General features: G+C 40.5%; 1 protein-coding gene across 1 annotated transcript in view; it reads right to left on the bottom strand.

The window, feature by feature from the left end:
- Window positions 1-24309, bottom strand: part of LAMA3 (laminin subunit alpha 3) — a 318911-nt gene that overhangs the window by 97628 nt on the left and 196974 nt on the right. Inside the window, exons 30-36 of the mRNA XM_036743735.1 lie at window positions 24020-24159; window positions 21583-21698; window positions 20996-21207; window positions 18887-19091; window positions 6049-6193; window positions 3185-3325; window positions 1912-2073 (exon numbers count right to left, since the gene is read on the bottom strand). Of these exons, the coding sequence (XP_036599630.1) occupies window positions 1912-2073; window positions 3185-3325; window positions 6049-6193; window positions 18887-19091; window positions 20996-21207; window positions 21583-21698; window positions 24020-24159 (1121 nt within the window). The remainder of the gene's footprint in view (window positions 1-1911; window positions 2074-3184; window positions 3326-6048; window positions 6194-18886; window positions 19092-20995; window positions 21208-21582; window positions 21699-24019; window positions 24160-24309) is intronic.

The raw sequence follows: 24309 nt of genomic DNA, 5'->3' as shown, positions 1-24309 counted from the left end.
TCCCCTGGAAAATTCTAATGAGTTTCTGGACAAGGAAGGAAGCCATTCAAACATAATATCTACATAAGTGGTCCTCTTTTAAAACGTTAATTTGCTACTGATTCATCATTGATCTGCACACGCGTTGAATAACCAATGTACTCTGGACTTCTGAAAGCTTAAGAGAAGAAGACTGAGGGAGAATATGACCAGTGATTTCAAATATTTGAAAGGCTGTCCTGTGGAAAGGGGATTAGCCCTCTTCTGCTGATCCCCAAGGGATAGAACTCAGACCAAAAGGTAGAAATTTCAAGAGGGTAGATTTCAGGCCAATATAAGGAAAAAGCCTAAAAATCACAGTTATCTGCATTTGGAATAGGAGGTAATATGTTCTTACCATTCAAAGTTTGAAGCTGTATGACGACTTGTTAAGGATTTGGTACAAAAAAATTCATGTTGAAGGTGTGTGTGGTGGTGGTATTGGTGAGAGTGGCTCAAACTTCTGTGGTCTAACCTAAAAATTCTAAACTTGATAATCTAGGTCTAGGAGTTGAGTTCCCACTAAAATGAGGTCATGCTTTAAGGGGACTCAGAACTGTCTGATAAATCATCTCTTTGAGTGCATCCTTTTTATAACCTGGTGCCCAGTCTTTCATGCCAAGACCTCAAGAGGCCCTTCATGCCAGAAGACATGCATGACAAGAAAAGAGACCCTTTTGTCCTCTAAAGTTTTGAAAACATGAAACAGAGAGATCTCATGCTACTGTGAGCTAAAAAGCAGCCGGGAAAATTTTCCCCTTTCTGCAGAGTGGAGCTCTATATTAATCTAATGGGGGCCTGAGTGAAGTGGCAAGGAGCTCTCTTTGAAGGGAAGGAAGGACTCAATATGATCCTTTGCCAGGCCACAATGAAGCTGGACAAAACTGGGGGCTTCTTTTCTTCCAGATTGGTAGCTTTCATAATTAATTATAAAAGCTAGCATTGATTTACAGACGTGCAAAGCACTTTCCAAATGTTGTCTCATTTGATCCTCATAACAACCCTGGGAGTTAGGTGCTATTATAATCTTCATTTTTCAGGTGAGGAAACCGAGGAAGACAGAGAGGTTAAGTGACTTGCCCAGGATCACAAAGTTAAGTAAGTGTCTGAGGTCACAATTGTATGCCGACTGCAGGTCCTCCACTCTACCTAACTGCTTTCAAATAATATCTCGCTGCTATCAGCCTTATTTCACAGTGAAGCAATATCCATACTAAATCTATATGCACCAAATATAAAAAGCACAGCTTCTAAACTCATAAAGAAAATGAGACAGAAGTGACCCAAGTTACTATGAACCAAAAACTAGTTCTTGGTATGTATAATAACCTTACGAAAAAGCATGAGCAGGGGCCTGGTCCACTTCCTCTGGGAATACTCCATTACGTAAGAGAAAGAATCATTGATCTCCCTCCAAGACCTGCCTTAGTCAGTGGGGTCTTTCTCCCATTTGAGGGCATATTTTTTGGTACAAAGACTTGTATACTCTTAATGGCCTTGTTTGTACATTCATTCATCTTCTCTCAGCTATCCTGTGAACCCTCTTAGTACCATGGAAAGAGCATCACTGTAACTGGAATCAGAGGACCTAGATTCAAATCCCATCTCTACTATCTGGGTGAACTTGAACTATCTCCCTGAGCTTGTTTTCTGATCTGTAAAACTGAGGGAGTTGGACTCCCTCCAACCCTAAATCTATAATTTTGTGAACTCCAGGGGGAGGGACAGAATCTGCCTCTCTTCCATTAATAGTGACACTCACCCCCTGAGTAGCTTTTCTTATGATTATATCCTATTACACAATATGGGCTAAGAAGGCTAAGGAGAAGGGGGCGTGAGAGTTATCAGCAGAACACATCCCAAAGAGTTGGCCATTATTTTGACATTTCTTACCTTGTCCCCCAAATAGGATGGTGGTGCAATCCAGTACACGCTGTGGATCGAGGAAGGAAGCTCCTGAACATCAGCAACCACACTGTTACTGCCTGGGTTGAACGTGACAGGGATGTCCATTTGATCTGCTGTCTCCAGGCGCCAACCTATCATGTCAACGAACTGGAACACAAAGTATGGGAATGCAACTCATTCATGTGCTTCCTCCATGGGCTCTGTTGCTGCAGAATTCTTTTGAAAAATATGTTTTAATGATGTCTTTTGTCTTTGCAGTGTAGTCATTTCATTTCCCACCCTCCTCAAGACTTAATCCAACTTCGTGACAAAGAAAAATAATCGAATATAAACATCTGCTACAGTGACTGTATTGGACATTGTAGGCGATACTCTGTGACCAGTAGGCCCCCACTCTCTGCTGCAGACTTCTTGAGAAATAACTCAATTGTTTACAATAGAGAAGAAATACTGTTATAGATTTCCCATGAAAGCTAACATCAAAGCCAAGTGAAGGGTTTAACCACATCAAACCCAACTTCTTTGGAATAGCAAAGCCTTGGATAGAATGCACCTTCCCCAGCCCAACCCACCCAAAGGAACTTCTTATAGCTGACTGTGCCTCAGTAGCCCTCAGAACTTTACAATGTTATATGGAATACAGTGGTATCATTTAAATTTCATTCTGCTCTATAGATAATGCATATATAGCATGGCTAAAAATCTCTACCAAGTCATAAAGCAATTGAGGAAAAGCTATGAGAAAGAAGAAATAACTGATAAATAACACTATAGTCTTTTTCCTTGGTCAAGGAAATGGTAGTCACTTCTGAATGTCCTGAGGCTTATAAACATTTTTTTCTCTTTTTAATCAGTTTATCTCCTTGAAAGAGATAAACAACTAAAAAACAAAACAGGCCTTCTTTTCCCATAGGTTGAGCATGACTCACACTGAGCAAATGTGGAAGTGGGTATTGCAATTATGAAGAGAAGAAAGTACTTAGGGGTTTTTTATGAGCAAGAAACAGGGATAGAAAAAAATAAGGTGGTAAGTTATGATGGAAAGAAATTTAAAATTGAGAAATGATGATATGGATAGAAGGGGCAAGGGAGAAAGGACCCTAAATCTGGTATCTTAGACTATTACCACCCATGCTCATCATTATCAAGACTGACAAATCAAGTAGTTCAAACAGTTGAAATTTCAGATGCATTTCTTGGCCCCTTCTCAACATGCGGCACCCAAGTAAAAGCAGAAAGCTTGCAATGCCTGGCATACCTTAGCCCTCCGCTTATTTGTACTATGACAGTGGTTGCTTATTCCGAAACAGAAGCAGCTGGTACATCCCTTTGGATTGGTGGGGTCCAAGTAAAATGACCCCTTCCGGCAAATATTACATTCTGCACCTTCTGTATTTTCCTATTAAAGCAAAAAGGAAATAAGGTCAGTAAGTTTTTTTTAAAGTCCCTCAAATTCTATGAAAATAGAAAGTATTGGCTCATAGATGGTTACAAAACATTAAAAGAAATGATGGCTAGGCATGGATTGTTGAGCTTGGGAGCTGTGTGCTAAACTGCTGTGGTGTTTGTATCAAATCTAGCACCAATATGGTAAGCCTCTGAGAGTGGGAGTTGACAGACTGCCTAAGGAGGAGCAAACTGGCCCAGGCTGAAACTGAGTAGACCAAAACTCCTATGCCAATCAGCAGTTGGATGGGGCCAGTGAGTGGTCATTATACTTCCAGCCTAGGTGAAATAGGAAGATCCAGTTTAAAAAAAGAAGAAAGAAAAAAGACATGGGATGATAAAATTCCATACCAGACATATACGAAAAAGTACCTAAGATGTGGGCAGTTCATGCCCCACCAAAAATATAAATTTATTATTAATTATATACTATGATCATTATTTTAAGTTATTTAATTACTAATTCATCATATATAATCTATTATTAATTAAATTAATTAATGTTAATTTATACAAATTAATTAATTTAAACAAGTAGCTGTGCTCACAGATGCCATCATTATCAAAACAGCTGTTTGGAGTGCCCCAGAACCATCATCAAATATTTTGTCATCACAAAATATACTCAAATCTTAGAGAGAAAGGACACAGCAGAAGTGCGGGAGTTTTAAATGAGCAGAAAACCAGTTCACTCTTTGTAAGACCTGGAAATAATCACCCTTCTGCCAGGAGGTGGGTAGCATGCCTCATTATTGGTACTATGGAATCATGGTTGGTCACTGAGTCGATCAGAGTTTTTAAGTCTTTTAAAGTTTTTTTTTGTTTTGACAATGTTTGTTCTTATTATATAAATTGTTCCCCCTGTTCTGCTCACTTTACTCTGCATCAGTTCATATAAGTCTTTACAGGTTTTACTTCCTTTAATGCTTTTTACATTGGTTTGGAAGGGAGTAAAAGGAAGAGAAAAACCAATTTTTGTTAGTTGAAAAAATTAATTAAAAAAAGAAGGATTTATTAAACTACTAAGTATAAGGCACTGTGCTTAGTCCTGGAGCTACAAAGACTAAGCCTTCAGAGAGTTTATATTCACCTTCCTAGGGAAAGGGAATAAACATTTATATATCACTTACTATGTGCCAGGCACTATGCTAAATGTTTTACAAATATCTTCTCTGATCCTCACAACAACCCTGAGAGGTAGGTGTTATCCCATTTTACAGTTGAGGAAATGGAGGCAGAGTTAAGTGACTCAGCCAGTCTAACACAGGATTTGAACTCAGGTCTTCTTGACTCCCAGCCCCAGCACTCTATCCATTACTCCACTAGTTGCCTCTGGTGCATATTTTTCTACAATATACACAGAGTATTTTTTTGAGGTTACTTTAAGGGAGCCTTCCTCAGTAGGTTGTTAGCTCTCTTCATTAGTTCCCTTTCGCGTAGCTAAGTTTTCTTTTTAAAAACTGTTCACTTCCTAAGATTTCTTGCTTTTCACCCAGTCTCAGTATAGAAGCTCTTCTGCCTCAGGGCAGAACCATAGGAATCTGTTGATCATCTTGGCTTTGCCTCCACTGCAGTATATCTTTTTGTCAGAGAATTGCCAAAATCCATGAGATTCGAAAAGAAACGGAGGCGAAACGGGGCAAGGAGATCATGGGAAGAAGCAACGGTCTGTGTGACAGGGGACTGGGCTCTCCTGGGAAAAGCCAAAAACTAGCAAAGGGGACTTGTTTCCACAGACTCAATTAGAAATCTGAATTTGAGGATTCTTATATTTCAGTAGTAGGATGCTCTCTCCAGTGATAGAGATTGCAACCTAACCATACCTCACTCTATTACTACTGAGGAGCCACGTAGTATGATGGAGAACAAGCAGCTTCTGAGCTGGGCAGAGCTAGTTCAAGGGCCACCTCAGACACATCCTGGCTGCACCACCCAGGGCAGGTCAATCAACCTCTTGATGCATCAGGCAACTCTCCCCAACTAGAAGCTGCAGAGCAAGGACTCACCTGCGTTGCTGATGTAGGCTCCTTGCCTGGAAATTCCCTGTATCAGTAACATCACAGGTCCTGCCCCTATCCCTACTGGTAAGTCCACATTTCCTTCAATTGTTGCTGTTCAGTCATTTTTTTCTCTTTTGGCCAGCAGCCCTGAGGGTCTTTCCCTCCGAGTTTTTTTTTTTTTTATTAAAGGCGCCATCCCTTAACTCACTTCTTAAAGAGGCCTATTCACTGAATGGGCCTTACCTCCCTCAAAGTGAGAACCTGAAAAGACCTTAGCCTAAAAGGTCCAGGGTCTCCCAATGCATCCTGGGCCATCTCCAGTCATCCTGGTGAATATCAGGCCACTGGACCCAGATGGCTCTGGAGGAGAAAGTGAGGCTGGTGACCTTGTACAGCCCTCCCTCACTCAAATCAAAGTCAACTGCTAGTCATGTCATCATCTCCCTGATGTCACAGACTTCTTTGAGAAAGAAGGACAAACACAACAACCCCTTTTGTAAAATGAGGATTATAATAGCACCTTTCTACCAAGGACAAAATGGGATAATATTTGTAAAGCACTTTGCAAAACTTACAGCACTATTTAAATGCTAATTATTATTATTGATAAATGAAGACAAAACAAAAACCCACCTCTTATTTGTTAGCTTCTGATAACTGATTTGATGTGTCTTACCTTACAAAGGCATACACCTGTCCATGGATCACAGATGCCTGGCTCAGTCCCATCTCGGTTGCAATTGCAAGGAATACATTCAGGGAAATGGTAAAACCCAGAAGCACAGCGATCACACTGACGTCCTATTATTCTGGGTTTGCATCTTTATAAAAGCAAAGGGAGCAAATACTCGTTATTTTCCTTATAGCATTTATCCCACATCTTCCTCTAATGTACTGCTGGGCAAGGTGCCACACCAAGGCAATTAAACAGACACTAGCTACACCTAGGAGTCCTTCACATAGTTACAATTTCAAAGTCACCAGATTTGAGAGAAAGAAACAGCCTCAGAGGTTTGTTTAATCCATATCTCTCCTTTTATAGCTGAGTCCTTACGAGGTTAAGTGATTGTGGTTGAGACAGCACTTATATCTTACTTCCCTCTATGCTGTCTCCTATACTCACAGACTGACATAAAAAGTTCCCTCATGAATTGACCCTCTAACTAGCCTAACTAATTTTGAATGCTGGCAAAAGACCATTACTCTGAGAAGAGATCCATAGGACTTCACCAGGTTGCTTAGAGAACCCTTGCCTTAAAGATGTTAAATCAGGTTTTCTAGGGGTCATTGAGCAGATGCTGGATTAGGGGTTTTTAACTTTTTTGTGTGAGGGATGGATCCCTTTAGCAGTCTGATGATGCCTATGGACCCCTTTCTCAGGATAATGTTTTAAAATGTAAGATAATAATAATACTAATACATAGGATTACAAAGAAAACCAATTATGGTGAAATACAGTTATCAAAATATATACCAAAAAAGTTTATGGTTAAGAACCTCTGCTCTAGAGGAGTTATTTCAAGATTGTCCCTCCTGGATGTCGGAAAACTGGGACACTAATGCACTGTTGGTGGACTTGTGAACTGATCCAATCATTCTGGAGAACAATTTGAAACTATGCCCGAAGGACAACAAAACTGTGCATACTCTAATCCAGCAATACCTCTGGTAGGTCTGTATCCCAAAGAGATTTTTAAGGGAAGAGAAAAGGACCTATTTGAACAAAAATATTTATAGCAGCTCTTTTTTTGTGGTGGCTAAGAATTGGACATTGAGGGGATGTTCATCAGCTGGGGAATGGCTGAACAAGCTGTGGTACATGATTGTGATGGAATATTATTGTGCTGTAAGAAATGACAAGCAGGATGATTTCAGAAAAAAAGCTGGAAAGACTTACATGAACTGATGCAAAGTGAAGTGAGCAGAACCAGGAGAATGTTGTACACAGTAACAGTAATATTGTAAGATGAAAAACTGTGAATGACTTAGCTGTTCTTAGCAGTATAATGATTCAAGACAATCCTAAAGGACTCATGATGAAGCACGCTATCTGCCTCCAGAGAAAGAACTGATATTGTCTGAATACAGACCAAAGCATATTTTCTTTCTTTCCCTTCCTTCCTTTCTTTCTCTCTCTTTTATTCTTTCTTCCTTCCTATCTGAATTTTCTTGTACAAAAATAACTAATGTGGAAATATTTTTACACGATTGCACATGTATGACCTATATCGGATTGCTTACCCATCTCAGGGAGTGAGGAGGGGAAGGAGGGAAGAAGGGATAGAATTTGGAACTCAAAACTTTAAAAATATATTTAAAATTGTTTTAACATGTAATTGGGGAAAAAATAAATATAATTTTAAAAAGATCAACCATTCCCGAGTCCCTGCCAAAAGAACTCCCTACCTTCTTGCTGATATCTGAAATTTCTATAACAAGGGAAAATCCTTTCATTGCATAGTCAGGGATAAAATATAAGAATGTGGCTGAGGTAACACTTTAGTGAAAATGAATTATATTTAGGATATAGTCAAAGAGCAACAGTCATAGAATCATAGAATTGTAGAGTCAGATGAGAGCGCAGAGGTCACCTGGTCCAACATTCATACAAATCATGGACACTTATCTCTGACAGGTGGTCATCCATTCTCTACCCACTCAGACCTTAAAGTGCCATACAAATGTTAGCTCTTGTTATAGACGTTACTAAAGACAATTTTGTTCTCTTTTGGCATGTTAGGATATTTTTCAACTTTTTCTTCCAAATACTAGGACATTTTCTGGTATGGACCAATCCTTTCTTATTTTGATCATTTGGTGGGGTTAAAAGAGAGCAAGTGTGCATTGGACACAAAACGCAGAGAGAGGAAACTGGGGAGAAAAGATGAACTTCAGGAACCTCATAACTTTGCCTGAGGTTGACTCTGTCTAGCTTTATTTGGGTGAGGAGAAATAGAGCTGTGCAATGAGCTTTTAAAAATCTTCTTATATAGTGAGAAGGCAGCTCTTCACAAAATGTATGAAGATTTTTTTGTTTAATTTTTTATCATGGCTGTTTCACCTAAAGGAGCTGGTCCCTGGAGATTCTTTAATGGAAGGATCACTATACATGCTGAGTGCTGAGCGATCCAGATGGTAAAAGCTATAGGAGTTCAGGGGAAGGAGAGATCCCTATGGGCAGCTGTCAGCAGGAAGACATCACCAAGGAAATTAGTTGGGTCTGGAGGATTTGCATCATAGGCTAAAGAAAGGTGATAAAGAAATTTTAATTTTAATATTATTGAAAAACTAAAAATAAATATTGTATAGGATGGGAATAAAAAGTGAAGACATTTGAGATAGACAAGTTGTACATTATAAAACCCAGGGTTGGAAAATCCTATTTATAGATGAGTAATCTAGGATACAGAAAAGTTAAGTACTTTGCCCACAGGTAGTAAGCAGAAGAGCCAAAATTCAAACCTGAGTACTGCAAATTCATTGCTCACACTCCAGGTTACTCCAGACAGTCTCTGGGAGGAGGTGGCATCTTACGAGCTGGGTGGGAGGGAGCTTGATGATTAGGAGAATGCAGATGGGTCAGGGGTAGGAATGGGATGAGCAGGTGAGCTGTGAAGATTGAAAGCAAGTAGAAAATAGGAAGATGAAAAGACCACTGAGCATACAAATTACTATACAAATATAGCAACAAAGAAAAAGATTAGTGTACGTGACAAAAGAAGAAGAATATTAAAAATATTGTTTTATGGCATTGTATTTGATGTCAAAAGATCTGGGTTCAAATCTCCCCTGTATTCTTTAGTACCTACGTGACTTTGGGCAACTTGTTTTATTTCTCTGAGACTCAGCTTCCTAATCCATAAGATGAGGTAGTTGGACCTCTAAGGTTTCTATCAACTGTATATCTAACAGAAGGAGCATTGAATTTGGAGCCTGGGTTTGAATCCAGGCTCTGCCACTTTCCACTTGTATGATCTGGAAAAGGTTGGACTAGATGGTCTTTAGGGTCTCTCCCAGCTCTAAACCTCGGGGTCTGCTTATGCTTCAAGACCCTTGGGTCCTTGCTGCCCTAAAATAAACCTGACCTTGAGACATTCCTCCGGGTAAAATTTCTACTTCTAAGGGAGCCGCCCTGATTGACATTTCAGAGGTTGCCTACAGACAAGCAGATTCCAGCAGATGCCTGTCCCATGGCACATGAAAACTCCAGGATAGCTGCACTAGGGTTGCAGTTCAAGCGAAAACCATCTCTAAGGCGATGGGCACAGTGCCAACAATTATATAACAACCAGCATAAAAGATGTATGTGAATGTGCGCGTGAGCACACATCAGAAATTCTGGCCAAGATGGGCAGGCTCTTTTTAACTCAATAAGTACTATGGGAAACAGACAAACAAAAAAGACCCCAAACCTAATTCGGTGCTCAAAGCCCCCCACCTATTCATATATGAACAAGTATTCAGTAAGAGATTACTATGTGCGTAGCACCGCCTTAGACATTGCATTGCTGTTGGGCTGGGAGCAAGGGTGGGGAGGGAAGGGGAGGGGAGGGGGAGAGAACCCTCCAGAAGTAATACAATCAAGTACAAGACCAATTAACCACCTGGCCTTGAGGAACTTACATCAGTAGTTGGGAGCCAGAATATATGCACGATGAGTTAATACCACATATGACTGGGTGTGTGAGACCATATATATGTCTGGGGTTGAGGGAATATCCCCGATTATCTGGAATATGCAGAGTTTTTGAAGGAGAGTAAGACGAGATGAAGCTGGAGAGACAAGATGGTTATGGAAGTCCTTGGATACTAGGTGGGGACTCTGGAATCTTCTCCTTAGGCATTTGGGAGCCACTGAGAATTTTTAAGCAGAGCAGCGTGACCCAATCTATGCTTAACGAAGATGATTCTGATGGCAGTTAGCAGGATGGATTGGAGTGGCAAAAGAGGACAGAAAGATCTGTTTGGGAGGCTATTGCAATTGTCCAGGCCTGTACAATAATGGCGGTCATGGGAGCATGGAAGTAAAGACAGACACAAGGGGTGTTGTGAAGACAGCTGACAGGGCTTGGTAACTAATTAATTATAGAACGTGAGAAGGAGGAATGCTAACCTCAAAGTTTCAAAGATGGGGACAGAATGATGGTGTTCTCACAGAGAAAAACAGTAAAGCCAGTTGTTGGGTCATTTCAGTCACATTCAACTGTCTGTGACCCCATTTGGGGTGTTCTTGGCAAAGATACTGGAGTGGTTTGCCATATCCTTCTCTAGCTCATTTTACAGATGAGGAAACTGAGGCAAACAGAGTTAAATGACTTGCTCAGGGTCCCACAGCTAGTAAGTGTTTGAGTCTGTATTTGAACTCAAATCTTCCTGACTCCGGCTCCCTATTGGCTCCAGGATCAAATATAAAATCCTTTGGCTTTTAAAGCTCTTACCTTTCCAGTCTTTGACACCTCCCCACTACCCCACCCCCATGTACTCTGTAATCTAGTGACATTGGCTTCCTTTCTTTTCCTCCCATAAGATACTCCAACTCCTGACCCTGGGCATCTTCACTGGCTGTAGCCCATGCCTGAAACTCTCTCCCTCCTCATCTTCAGTCCTGGCTTCCCTGGTTTCCTTCAAGTCTCAGCTAAAATCCTACCTTCTGTTCCCAATCCCTCTTAATTCTGCACCACCTGTGCAGCTTCCTGAGTGGACATTTGCATCAGCTGAGATGCTTGGGAGTGGGGAGTTGGGTGAGGGCAGGGTGGTGGGGTAGGGGCGAGGTGTGGGGCAGGGAGGTTGGAGGAGCCTCAAGCCAGTGGTTTACTCAGTGTAATGACAGTGTCAGAAAGGGCTAAGGAGGACAGCCCCCTTTCTGTGGATTATCTCCAATTCATCCTGTCTCTATCTTGTTTGTACACGGTGTTTGCATGTTGTTTCCCCATTAGACAGTGAATTCCTTGAGACAGACTGTCTTTTGCTTTTCTTTGTATCTCCACTGCCTGACACAGAGCAACTGTTTAATAAATGTTAGTTGACTGACTGACCAAGAGGCAGTGAGGCATAATGAATATAACAAGCCTGACTGGCCCTTTAATATCTCAATGCTTTAGGCTAATATTGTCAAAATCAAATAGAAACGGAGGCTTGTGGGCCACACATTGACTTCAAAAACCATAAATCAACACTATCTCTGCTGTATTGTGTTTTCATGTATTTTGTTATGTATTTCCCAGTCACATTTTAATCTGATCCTTATACACTCAGATTTGGCGGTGAATTTGTCACCTCAGCTCTAGTCAACCCTCCAAGACTCTGAGTTTCCAAGAAAGTAACAACCTGCCTTGGCAGAGAGAGTTCACTTACTTGGAAGTTCTCTGAACAAGTGAAACGTTAGGTTATTATTCCTAGGCAGTGGGCAGGGCATTGAAATAAGCTGTCGGGGGGCTGGCTGGTTGCTTAGTACTTCTTTCTGGGCTGCTGTGGGCAGGGTATTTAAAAGAAGAAACAAGGAAAGTGCAAGCAATGATATCCCAGACATCATAGGGAGCTCTTGTGGTAAGACAAAGCCTTGATTCTTACATATATGCTTATGGGCAGTTTCTTTATTGCCTCTTTTTTGGGAGGGAGTGGGAAGAAACAACATCAGGGGAATTGTAGCATCTGTGTCCCCAAAGTGTTGTGTTTATCTTTTATGTCCCTGCTGTCTAGCCCAGGAAACCTGGATGAGGGCTATGTTGAAAGGAAGTGTCAATGGATTCCATCCCAGAAAATATGCTTGAGTTATTCCTTCTCTTGGCAATGACATTACAAAAGATTTCTTAATATCTGCTTTGCCTGTGTACCCTAAGGACTATGGGGCCTTTCTATCTGACTTGCAACTGAAACCTCCTATATATGTTGTTTCTCTCTATTAGAATGTGAACACCTGGAGAGCAGGGACTAGCTCGCTTTTCTGTTTATACCCTCAGCACTTAACATTGTGCTTTGCATACAGCAACTGCTTAATAAATGCTTTTCGTTCATTCATTCATTCATCCTTCAGCCAGTGGTCACAGAATCTTGGCATGAAAGCTGAGAGACTAGCACAGAGATTGTGGTAACAAAGCAATTAAAACCTGAAACTAGGGTAGAAGCAGTGAGAACAGAAAGGAAAGGATAGATTCAAAAGACATACAGTAAGGTCAGAAGACAGATCTCATGGGTGTAAGTCACAAACGTTCCAGTGTTTTGTGTATAGGTATCTGCTGCCATTGTGGCAAAGCAGCTGCCCATATGTGGGCATCTATGTGGCACAGTAGATAGAGAGCCAGGTCTGGAGTCAGGAAGACCTGAGTTCAAATATGACCTCGGACACTTCCTAGCTGTGTAAGTCACTTAACCCTGTTTGCCTCAGTTTCCTTATATGTAAAATGAGCTGGAGAAAGAAATGGCAAACTCCAGTATCTCCGCCAAGAAACCCCAATGGGAACATGAAGAGTCAGACTTGACTGAAAACAACTGAACAACAACAAACCTTCCCATTCAAGACAGTGTAGGAGAGGACTGAGCTGTCCACAGCTTCAATTTATTTAGAACAAGGTTGGGCGTATGGGAAGGCAGCCCAGGTTACCCCTACAGGGGCGTAAAAACTTGTGGGGGTTAAGGACAAACTTTGAGAAATTCTTTGCTTGAGCTCAGACTCTTTCCTTGGATCTGTCTGATCAATGTTTGTTGATCTTTACTTGGCTTCTTACTCTGGATTCTGACTGCTTCCTTGGATATCACTGAGATGTTGTTGGTGGCTTTTCTCCTAATGTACTGAGATTCCTCGAGCCTTTTGGTTTCTTTCTGCACTTTTATTTCACAAATTGTCTAGTAATTTCTGCCTGATCATATGACCCATCCTTATTTCTGGTTTAACAGAACTTTCCCTTCTGCCATCTAAAGTAGCATGGAAACTTTGAAAGTCCTAAAAAGATACATAGAAATACATGTGAAAAAGTCTGAAATGCAAGAGAATTATGATATTTCTGGATCAAATTCACTACTGATGGTGCTTCAGTTGTTTGAGAATCAAAAGTCAAGAGAAACTAATAATAGCTAACACTTACATAGCACTTGAAGGTTTGCAAAGCCCTTTATAAATATTATTTTATTCTCACAACTCTTGTGGTAGAGGTAGTATTGTTATCCAAATTTCAGATGAAGAAACTGAGGCTGAGAGAGGTAAAGTATCTTGCCCAGGGTCACACGGCTAGGATGTTTCTGAGGCAAGATTACAAACTCAGGTCTTCCTGATTCCAAGTCCAATGAACCCTGGTCACAGTGTCCAAACAATTATACATACCATATCAAGCTTCCACCAAACAAGAGAATCAAATTAGTGACAGATCTCTCATCATTACTCCTATTTCCTACCTAGCTATGTTTGCTTCTCTTAAAAAGAAGAGCAATAAAGCAAAATAGCTTTGATGCGGCTTTACAAATAGTTAAGGAAAGGGAGAGGGAAAAGGGAAATATATACCCAACTGAATGCAGAATTCCATAGAATAGCAAGGAGAGATAAGGTTTTCTTAAATAGACAATGCAAAGAAAAAGAAGAAAACAATAGAATGGGAAAGACAAAAAAATCTCTTCAAGAAAATTAGAGATATCAATGTTTCACGTGAAAATGGGCATGATAAAAGACAAAAATGGTAGGGACTTAACAGAAGTAGAAGAGATTAAGAAGAAGTGGCAAGAATATACAGAAGAACCATAGAAGAAAGGGCTTAACATCACCAATAACTACAATGGTATGGTTACTGATCTAGAGCCAGACATCCTGGAGAATGAAGCCAAGTGGGCTTTAGGAGGCATTGCTAACAATAAGGCTAGTGGAGGTGACGGAATTTCAGTAGAGCTATTTAAAATCATAAAAGACGATGCTGTTAAAGTGCTATACTCAATACGCCAGTGAATTTGGAAAACTCAACAGTGACCACTAGATTGGAAAAGATCAGTTTACATCCCAATCCTAAAGAAGGATGATGCCAAAGAATGTTCATATCACTGACCATTTTTGGTCATTTCACATGCCAGCAAGGCTATGCTTAAGATTCTGCAAGCTAGGCTTCAGGAATATGCAAACCAAGAACTACTAGAAAATCAGGCTGGATTTCAAAGAGGCAGAGGAACTAGAGACCAAATTGCCAACATTTGCTGGATTATGGAGAAAGCAAGAGAGCTCCAGAAAAGCATCTACTTCTGCTTCATTGACTAAAGCCTTTGACTGTGGATCACAACAGTATGTGGCAAATCCTCAAAAAGATGGGAATAGCAGATCACCTTACTTTCTCCTGAGGAACATGTATTTGGGCCAAGAAGCAACAGTTAAAACTGAACATGGAATAGTTGATCTGGTTTGAGATTGGAAAAGGAGTAAGACAAGGCTGTATATTTTTACCTTATTTAACTTATATGCAGAGTAAATCATGTGAGATGCCAGGCTGAATGAATCAAAAATCGGAATTAAGGATGCTGGGAGAAATATCAACAATCTCAGATATGTAGACAATACCACTCTGATGGCTGAAAGTGAAGAAGAATTAAGAAGCCTCTTAATGAAGGTGAAAGAGAACTGGTGTGAAAGCTGGCTTGAAGCTTAACATTAAAAAAGCTAAGATATTGGCAACAGGTCACATTACTTTATGACAAATAGACGGAGAAGAAACGGAAGCAGTATCAGATTTTATATTCTTGGGCTTAAAGATCCCTGTAGACAGTGACTATAGTCATGAAATTAAAAGACCCTCCTTGTAAGGAAAGCTATGGCAAATCTGGGCAGTATACTAAAAAGCACAGCTAGTGCTTTGCTGACAAAGGTCAGTTTTGCTAATAGCAATGTGAGAGTTGGACTACAAGGAAAGCTGAGCACCTCAGAATCAACACTTTTGAATTCTGGTGCTGGAGAAGACTTTTGAGAGTTCCTTGGACAGCAAGGAGGTCAAATTGGTCAATACTCAAAGAAGTTAATCCAGGCTATTCACTGGAAGGTCAAGTAATGAAGCTGAAGCTTAAATACTTTTGGTCACATAATGAGAAGACAGGGCTCATTGGAAAAGTCCCTTATGTTGGAAAAAATTGAAGGCAAAACGAAAAGGGGATGGCAGAGGATGAGAGGATAGATAGTGTCATGAGAGCAATGAATATGAGCTTGGACAGACTTCGAGAGATAGTGGAGGACAGAAGAGATTAGTGTGCTATGGTCCATGGGGTCATGAAGAGTTGGACATGAACTGAATGACTCAACAACTTTTTTTCTCTTCTCTTCCTTCTTCTTGCTATCACAAACACCTTGGTGACAAAGGCCCTAGCTTTTTCTGTATTCCCCATCTTTCAGTTGTACACTTTGTGAACTTTCTCCTTCATTTATGCATGGAACATGATCAAGGGCAAGTCCCAGTAATGTATAATGTTTTTGCAACCAATAAGACTTTTTATTATTTTTCATTAGTTTCAACTTTCTCTTTTTTTTCTTAATGGCCCTTATACTACACCTTGAAATGTTATGACATGCTTATGTTAGCATTTCAAAGCTCCCGAGGCTTTGCTTCCTTTTTGGTATTTTGTCTTTCATCACTGGTGATCAAGCGACCGTGCAGTAATGTCCCTTTGGTATGCATAGTGCTTTAATGGCTCAACCTTCACTCTGAATGTTTGCTATTGCTAGGATTTCCCTTTCCATTACTAACCAGTGTCACATGAAAGATCTTATTCCCTGTTTGTTTTTTCAAAGAGGAAAGGCAACTGTCCTTTCATTTATTATCACAGTCTTCCAACTTTTAGGTCAGATCTCTGTTTCTTTCAAAGCCACTTCACTACAGAGATTTATTTTCATAGGAAACATGGTAGCTCATTGAAGCTCCTGGTGAAGGTTTTCTTACAATATACTGATTTGAATGTCTCTTTTAGTTGTGCTAATGTCCTCTGTTACCATCCTTTAAAACAACAACAACAAAACCAAAAACAATACTCAGGTTGTCAAGAGGAATGGAAGGATTTTGAAATTCCTGATTTTCATGGTCTTCTCTTTTGTGGTCTCCTCTCCCCTCTCCCCTCCAATTTAAGGCTATTCGGCTGACTACCATACTACCCTTTTGATCATTTCCCCCCCACTCTGGAGCTTTGTTTCAGACATGCATCCTGACGAATTAATCATAGCTTAGACTCTACACACAAAATTGGCAAAGGTTTGAACAGCTAACTTTGGGGATGTTTTCTACAATTTAGCAATTTCACTCTCAAGAGATTTTTATCAAGAGAGAGAGATTCATGCAACTGAATCATAGAACCATAGAATCTCAAAATTAAAAGGGGTCTTCTAAGTCATCTGGTCCAACCCCTACCATATTTGAAGGAAAAAGAAAAGGAACCTTTAGAAGAGTGACTAGAAGATACCAAAGAGAGGAGGTAACTGATGGAGCAAAGTTCCAGTGGAGGTAGAAAGGAATGAGGTGGCCAAGAGCAGAGGTGGTTAGAAATAAGATATTTGCACTTTTTCCTCTGCGACTGGAAAAAGTATATCGGTACAAACAAAAACTCAAGTAAAGAGAAAGGCAAATGAAGGATCTTAAACTAGATATCCTCTTCTCTGCCAAGTGGGAGTTATAATTATCTGGGACGGAAGGCAATGTAGCCTAATAGGAGTGGGATGGTCAGACCTGAATTTGAATCTCAGCTCTGACACTTCCTAGCTGGGCAAGTCACCTAACCTGTCTTAGCCTCCTCATCTATAAAAATAGAGATTTTTAGCCTACACTGTTGTTGTAAGGATCGGGAGACAATTGTGAGAAATGGTGGGAGCAGTTTTATTTCCACAGAGTTGAAAGTATCTTCCCCTGCTCCCAGCTTTAGCAGAATGTAAGTCAGGTGACTGATTAGAACCAGTACTAATCAGAGCTGTAATCTAGCAGAGAGCAGGCTTCTGATTGGGTGAAAGGTTAGAGGCTTGTACGCATGCTTAATGAGCCATTTGAGGAGGGCTTGACGTAGGCAGTCAGGGGGTTGCTTCTGACCAATGGAGAGTCAGGTGGGAGATTTGAATTGGGAGTCAATAAAAGGACTGGCATTTGTACTGTGTTCAGGGGATGTACCCATTTATTCAGACCGAATAAATGTAAGATATAATTGAAAACTTCCTGGTTTTCCAATCAATATTGTTTATTCCTAGACTCAGTATGTTTCTAACACAATGTACATATGTGCTTCACAAAGCTTAGAGGAATTTATGAATACATATACAATAATAATAATATATAATGAATGACTCATGAATAATTATTATTTTCTACTGGGGGTCTGGACCGAGGATAAAGGGAGAGAAGAGTGAGTCTGAGACAGTTACTTGGAGGCTTGACTCTAGGGGATCAATGAAAGATTGATAAAAGGATCATCAAACAGCTGCCAAAGGAAAGCTGGAGTAGGACAACAGAAATGTTTAGTGGCACAGATGCACCAGAATCACTCTATAACTCAGGAAGCATTCTTGCCGTCTAGGAGTGAGGACAAAAATATTTGGTTTGGGCAGATAGGTGGCACAGTGGATAGAGTGACAGGCCTGAAGTTAGGAAGAGTCATCTTCATGAGTTCAAATCTGGCCTCAGACACTTACTAGCTATGTGACCCTGGGCAAGTCACTTAAACGGGTTTGCCTCAGTTTCCTCATCTGTAAAATGAGTTGAAGAAGGAAATGGCAGACCATTCCAATATCTTTGCCAAAAAAATCCCAAATGGGGTCATGGAGAGTTGTTCATACTGAAAAATGACTCAACAACAAAAAATTGGTTTGATTAATGAGATTGAAGTGTACCCTGAATCTTAAAAACACAAAGCTGTTTCTTCTCTTCTTTTTAGTATCTGGAACAGTCAATCACTCTCTCCTCCTGAATGCTCTGTCTGTCCTCTCTGTTTTCATGTTACTACTCTCCCTTGGGTCTCTTCCTACTTGTCTGACCCCTCCTTCTCAGTCATAAAGAATATCAGAATAGTGTTAGATGTTACATAAGAAATACATGATTTTCATTTCATGTTCATCCATCATAACTTTAAAAAATAAGCTAGCTACAGGTAGCATTTGCCTCCTTTTTGTTCTTTAGAATATCTTTGGTCGGTTTAGAGTCACTGCCAAGTCATAATTCTGACAGATTAGCTAAAAAACATATTTTCCATGGGAAGTAAGCCAAGTATTTATCATAGAGGCATATAAATGTTTTCATAACAGAATCAATAAACATTCATTAAATGCCTACTCAGTGCTAGGCACTGTGCTTAGCACACCACTCAGTACAATCTATCATCCTAGGTCTGAGCCAAGAATGAAGAGAAAGCTGAGTTTTGTCATAGCATGGGCAAATAATGACTATTTCCCATAATCATCCAATTCAATCTATGAGGTAAATATGGCGCCCAATATTCCACTGCTTCTCAAGAAGTGTTTGATATCAATGACACACAGGTAGAGAGGAACTTCATCCCTTCTGTCCATGTCACTTAAGGTAACTCACCTGCACTGTCCATTGTTTCTGTCACACTCTGGGGCTGTGGCACTTACAGCCCCTATCCTGGAGCAGTTGCAGCCTTTGCACCCAACCAATGGGTGGTAACTGAAGGACTGCTTCTCACATACTTCACACTGTGGCTTGACTGTGCGAGGAGGACAGATGCACTTTCCAGTCATTTCATCACAAAGGCGCTGGCCGCAGCGGCACACTGGTCAGAAGACAGATACATCTATTTCAATGGGACAACCTTATTTTATTGTGTCCTATTTATGTCACTCTCTCCCAGGTCTAAGTAACCAAAAGAAATATTTCAAAGGGACCTGATGGACAAAAGACTGCCATATGCTCAAGGAATCACTTTCTGCGGGTATTCTCAAAGAAGTCCCTGTCTCACTAGCAGCCTTATCACATTATCTTCAATCCATATGTGATAGTCCATGTCACCCAAAAAGCCTACTCTCTTATTAACAGTTGATTCTCACAGTAACAAGTGACTCTAGAAGCAAGCTACAATTAGTTTACAGAGAGTTTGGAAATAGAAGTCTTGGGTCTGAAACCTATCCCTTACTACCTTGTATGACTGGGCAAGCCATGTGACACATTTGATGGGCCATAGTTTCCTAATCTTTAAAATGAGAGATGACCGGTAGGTTTCCTCCGAGGTCTAAATCTATGAACCAATGATCCTATGGTCATTTTGTGTCAGACTTCTAAGGGAGAATGGGATTTCCCTCTCATTCAACAATGCCCACACAAAATGGTGGCAGCAATGCAATCAGTTCAGAGGTGTGACTTCCACTGAGGAGCTCCATCTTGTGCTGCTTCTAAATTCTCCTCATACTACCAAATAACTCTGACCTCTGGGTAGTGGTCTAGATTTTGGATAATGTGAATCATAGATTTCGTTTTCTACCTGCCTCTTCATCTTAGAACTAGATCAAGGGTGGGGAACCTGCGGCCTTGGGGCCATGTGTGACCCCAAGGTCCTCAAGTGCAGTCCTTCGTGAAGTTTGGATTCAGCTAAAGGGCTGTACTCAAAGACCTAGAGGGCCACATGTGGCCTGCAGGTTCCCCACCTCTGAACTAGATCATAGATCAGACATGAAAGTGACCTAAGAGATGGTGTTTCATCCCAGCTTTGCCATTTACAACTTGTGTGGCCTTGAGCAAATCACTTCATTTCTCTAGGTCTCAGTTTCTTCATCTGTAAAATGAGGGGGTTGAACTACATGATGTCCAAGGTCCCTTCTAGCACTAAATGCCAGAATCTTATGACCCTACTATATAGCTGCTATTACTTGTGAGAGAAATTAGTATTTCTTTCTTGTATTTAATAACTAATTATTGTATTGGGACCAAGATTTTCCTGCTTTTCTACTTTCCCATCCAGAAATCAACCAGTGTGGGAAATCTTTCTAAAAGACTTACCAGCAAGGATGGCTGAGGTCTAATCAAAGACAGTAAAAGTAATTCTGAGTTTAGGCTAAGGGGTGCATTCCTACTCGTTGTGTTTGCTTGGATAGGTCTGGGAAAATGTTGATTTCTCCCTTTTCTCAGACAGATTATATGGAAATTGGTAAGTCTCTCTGACCAAGATTTAGGTGATCCAACTCATGTACCCTAAGACACTCACTGTAATATAGCCCAGCCTCTCATTGTAATATTAATTTTCTCATTAATTGTTAACCAATCAGAGTTGATTGACACCCTGAGGAACACCTGGTCTTCCAAAGGTGTATAAACTGTGAACCCACCATGATGGGTCTTTGGTCTAAGACAGCTGGCCAAATGACCATTCTTTTATTAATATACATGCAGGCCTTATTAATAAAATGATTAAATTACCCAGAAATCATGTCTCTTGAACCTTTTTAAATGCCAGACTTGTTCACTACCTGAACTGAAATTTCTTTGTTTTGTGAATAGAACTGATTTGAGATTTCTAAGACATTTGGTGCCTGAGATCATTCATTTTCATCCTTTTCCCTCCTGGCAGCACTGATTGTGCAGCATGAGTCATATCTGTCCCTTCAAAATAAACAAAGAATTGGAGAAACCATTTAGCTGAGGGAAGAATGAAAGTATCCCGGGCCTTCTGGAACAGGAACTCACATTTGCAGAATGGAAAACCATAGTAGCCGGTTTGACATCGGGTACATTGACGACCAATGACATTAGGCTGACACTGGCACTGTCCCCCCTCTGGGTTACACACAGGGCTGACGGCCCCCATCGTGTGACAATCACAAGGTAGGGCTCCGTTGTTATAGAAGGCAACCAGGGAGCGGGCAGAGTCCTTACAGAATCTCGATGACGTCAGAGGGCTAGGAAAAAGACAAATAACATCGTGTTGTCTTCTGCGCTGCTCTCAGAAACCATCCCCGTTAACTGCTGCGGCATCGGTGACTCAAAAGCACCAAAGACAAATTTGCACAGATGGGCATCCTGAGAGGTCAATTTAGTAAATTGGTCAATTCGGGGAAAAGACATGTTCACCAAAGCTTCCAGATTTGTCATTTCAATTTTGGCTCAGCTGCCATTGATAGAAGAACAGCAGGGAGGGTGGGTGATTCAAGGGCATGATGCCATTCAGATAGCAACCTCACTTTAGATTGGATATGGATGGCAGATTCAAGTTTTCAAGATTCACAGACCGCCTCCCCCGCCAACCACAGGCTAGTTCCCAAAGCGATGCTTACTCAATATAAAAACTGTTTCCTCCACAATTATTGATAAAGTCAAACGATTTGTCTACTGACTTCTTGTGAAGCATGTGGTAGTCATAGTTCTCTGCTGGAACAACTAGGACCTGGCCCTAAAAAAAAAAAAAGTCTTTATGTTCCAGACAGCAAGAGAGAAATTAGTACCTACTTGGTGAGGTCAAGATTATAAGAACAATTAATTCACATTTATATAATACTTTAAGGCAGATAAAGAAATTTCCTCCTAACAATCCTGCCCCCATTTTACCAAGATCCCCTTTAGCAATAAGCAATTAGATTATGTAATAAGATTAACAATAAGCTCTAATATTATGTCCACTTTAAATACATGCTGCTTTTTGGTCAGTAGTGTATGTGAATATTTAAAAGATAAGAAAAGTGACTCACACAATCACCTTAGTATCTCCCCTCTCCTCCCTAAACAGAGCAGTCTTCTGTAACAGTGATGGGATACATCTTTGAAGGTAATTCCTCTCATTAAAACAACACTCTTTCTATTACACTACTTTGTCCCTATAAAAGGGAACATGGTAACATGATAATGTCCCAGTATTTGGTTCTCAGAAATTATCTCTGTAAAATACTACATCACTATTGAGAGAAGGGTAGGTTGACATTTTTATATCTTAACCTTAAAGTATGAGTAAAGCTATTAAAAATAAATTGTAAACTTAAAAAAAAACAACAGAATAAGCCTGTTCTCTAATTTTAAAATTGTTGCAATATTTATTAAAAACAAAACCAACTTTTTCAGTATCATACCATTTTTGTGGGGTGACTTTTTAAAATTACTAACTTGGAGGAAAGGCCCTGAAGTCTTTGTATCTAGGGATCCCAGAGAAACTTAGTAACCCCATTATCGATATAGTAAATATATGAACAAAGGCTTGGAAGTGGGAAAATACAGAGTGTGTTTGGGGAACAGAAAATCAGTTTGGCAGAAGACTAGAATCATAAGTGCTCAGTGAGTGCATTCTTCAGCCCAGAGATCTTGCCCTGAATGGCTTGATCCTTTTAGCCCTGGGACTCCTGGTTACCCATGCCACCACAACCTCTCCTTCCCAACCTGTTTCACTGTTTCAATAATCCGGCCAGCAGCTGCTGTGGGGGTGTAAAACCAACAACAACCAGCACACAGAACGCTGCAAAAGCCCAGGTCCTTTTGATCTGCTTTACTAAGCAAGCAACATTAAGGGGTTAACAATCTTACTTTAATCCAGCATACAAATATCGTTCACTTAGTTCAAGGGGAAAAGCCAGCACCCTGAACTTCAGAGCAAATACAATCAAATTACAAACAGATCAAATACATTTTGTAGTTACTAACATCTGAGTTCAGCCAGGGAGCTTGACAACGGCTGCCTCAGAGTCATGCGTCACTACTGCTGCAGCTCAAAGCTCTGAAAAAAAGAAAGCCAGCCTCTGGTTTTATATATCTTGTTCAGGGTCAAAGGTGAGTCACACATGCGACTCACCCACGTGACCTAAAATCGTCACAAAAATACAACTTAAACCCACGTGGTCTAAAAGCCTCTGATGACACAAACGTCACTGAAACCCATTTTGATTGCCAATATACCCGCCCCCACCCTGCCACCCCTTTGCCACCCCCATCTTCATTGGTGGGTGACACTCATGGCTCACTGCATCTAGGCTAGCTCCAGACACGCTTCAGTGTGCACTCTGACCATCTTCTCACCTTTTACCCTCCTGGGTGCATACCCCACTATTCCCCAGATTTCTTGGTCTGGAATCATAAAGGAATCACAACCATCACTGTTACAGGAAAAGTTGTATCTATATAATGATTAATAATAATAGTAACACTTACTGATGGCTAGGTGGCACAGTGGATAGAGTGCAGGCCCTGGAATCAGGAAGACTCATCTTCCTGAATTCAAATATGGCCTCAGACACTAGCTGTGTGACCCTGGGATAGTCACTTATCCCTGGTTGTCTCAGTTTCCTCATCTGTAAAATGAGCTAGAGAAAGAAATGGCAAACCACTCCAGTATCTTTGCCAAGAAAAATCCAAATGGGGTCATGAGACTGAAAGACATCTGAACATCATAATGAGCTTGGTTTGGGGATATATTGAGTATAAGGTACCAGGTAGAGATGTAGCCATTCATACTTGTAATATGTGACTGTGTATAATTAATATATGTACACACATATATCAAGCATATACGACGATATTATGTTTGACATATTTTAACTGTTACATTAAAACTTACAGCACAGATGTTTACAAACTTTTAAAATTATCAGTACTATCCTTGAACTGACTCTATCAAGATATAAATAATGTTGTTAGGTTTTTAAAAAAATGAGTAAATAGTAAAAAATGGCAGACCACAGATCAATGAAGATGAAGGGGGAACAAACTTCGAGAGAAACAAACTGAACATACCAGCATCAAGGATTTTCCATCTGGAACCTTCACAGTCACTGAGAATTCTGGTTCATGGAGGTTAAGGTTAGTCTGGCTCTCTGCAATCACCAAGTTCCGGCAGCCAAACACTTGAGGGCAGAAATAGGCACTGAAAGAACCTGTACCAAGATGAAATCAACTAAATTAACAAGCATTTATGAAGCACCTATTTTATGCCAGGCACTATGCTGCTGGGAGATTGGCATTCCCACCCAGCCCCACCCCCCCCAAGTAAGACCAGGTGCTGCCTTTAAGGAGCTTACTTTCTA

This window comes from Trichosurus vulpecula, chromosome 1, assembly GCF_011100635.1.
Source record: "Trichosurus vulpecula isolate mTriVul1 chromosome 1, mTriVul1.pri, whole genome shotgun sequence".
Lineage (NCBI taxonomy): Eukaryota > Metazoa > Chordata > Mammalia > Diprotodontia > Phalangeridae > Trichosurus > Trichosurus vulpecula.
Note: the sequence above shows the minus strand (reverse complement) of the source record. Positions and strands in the feature narration are given on the sequence as shown.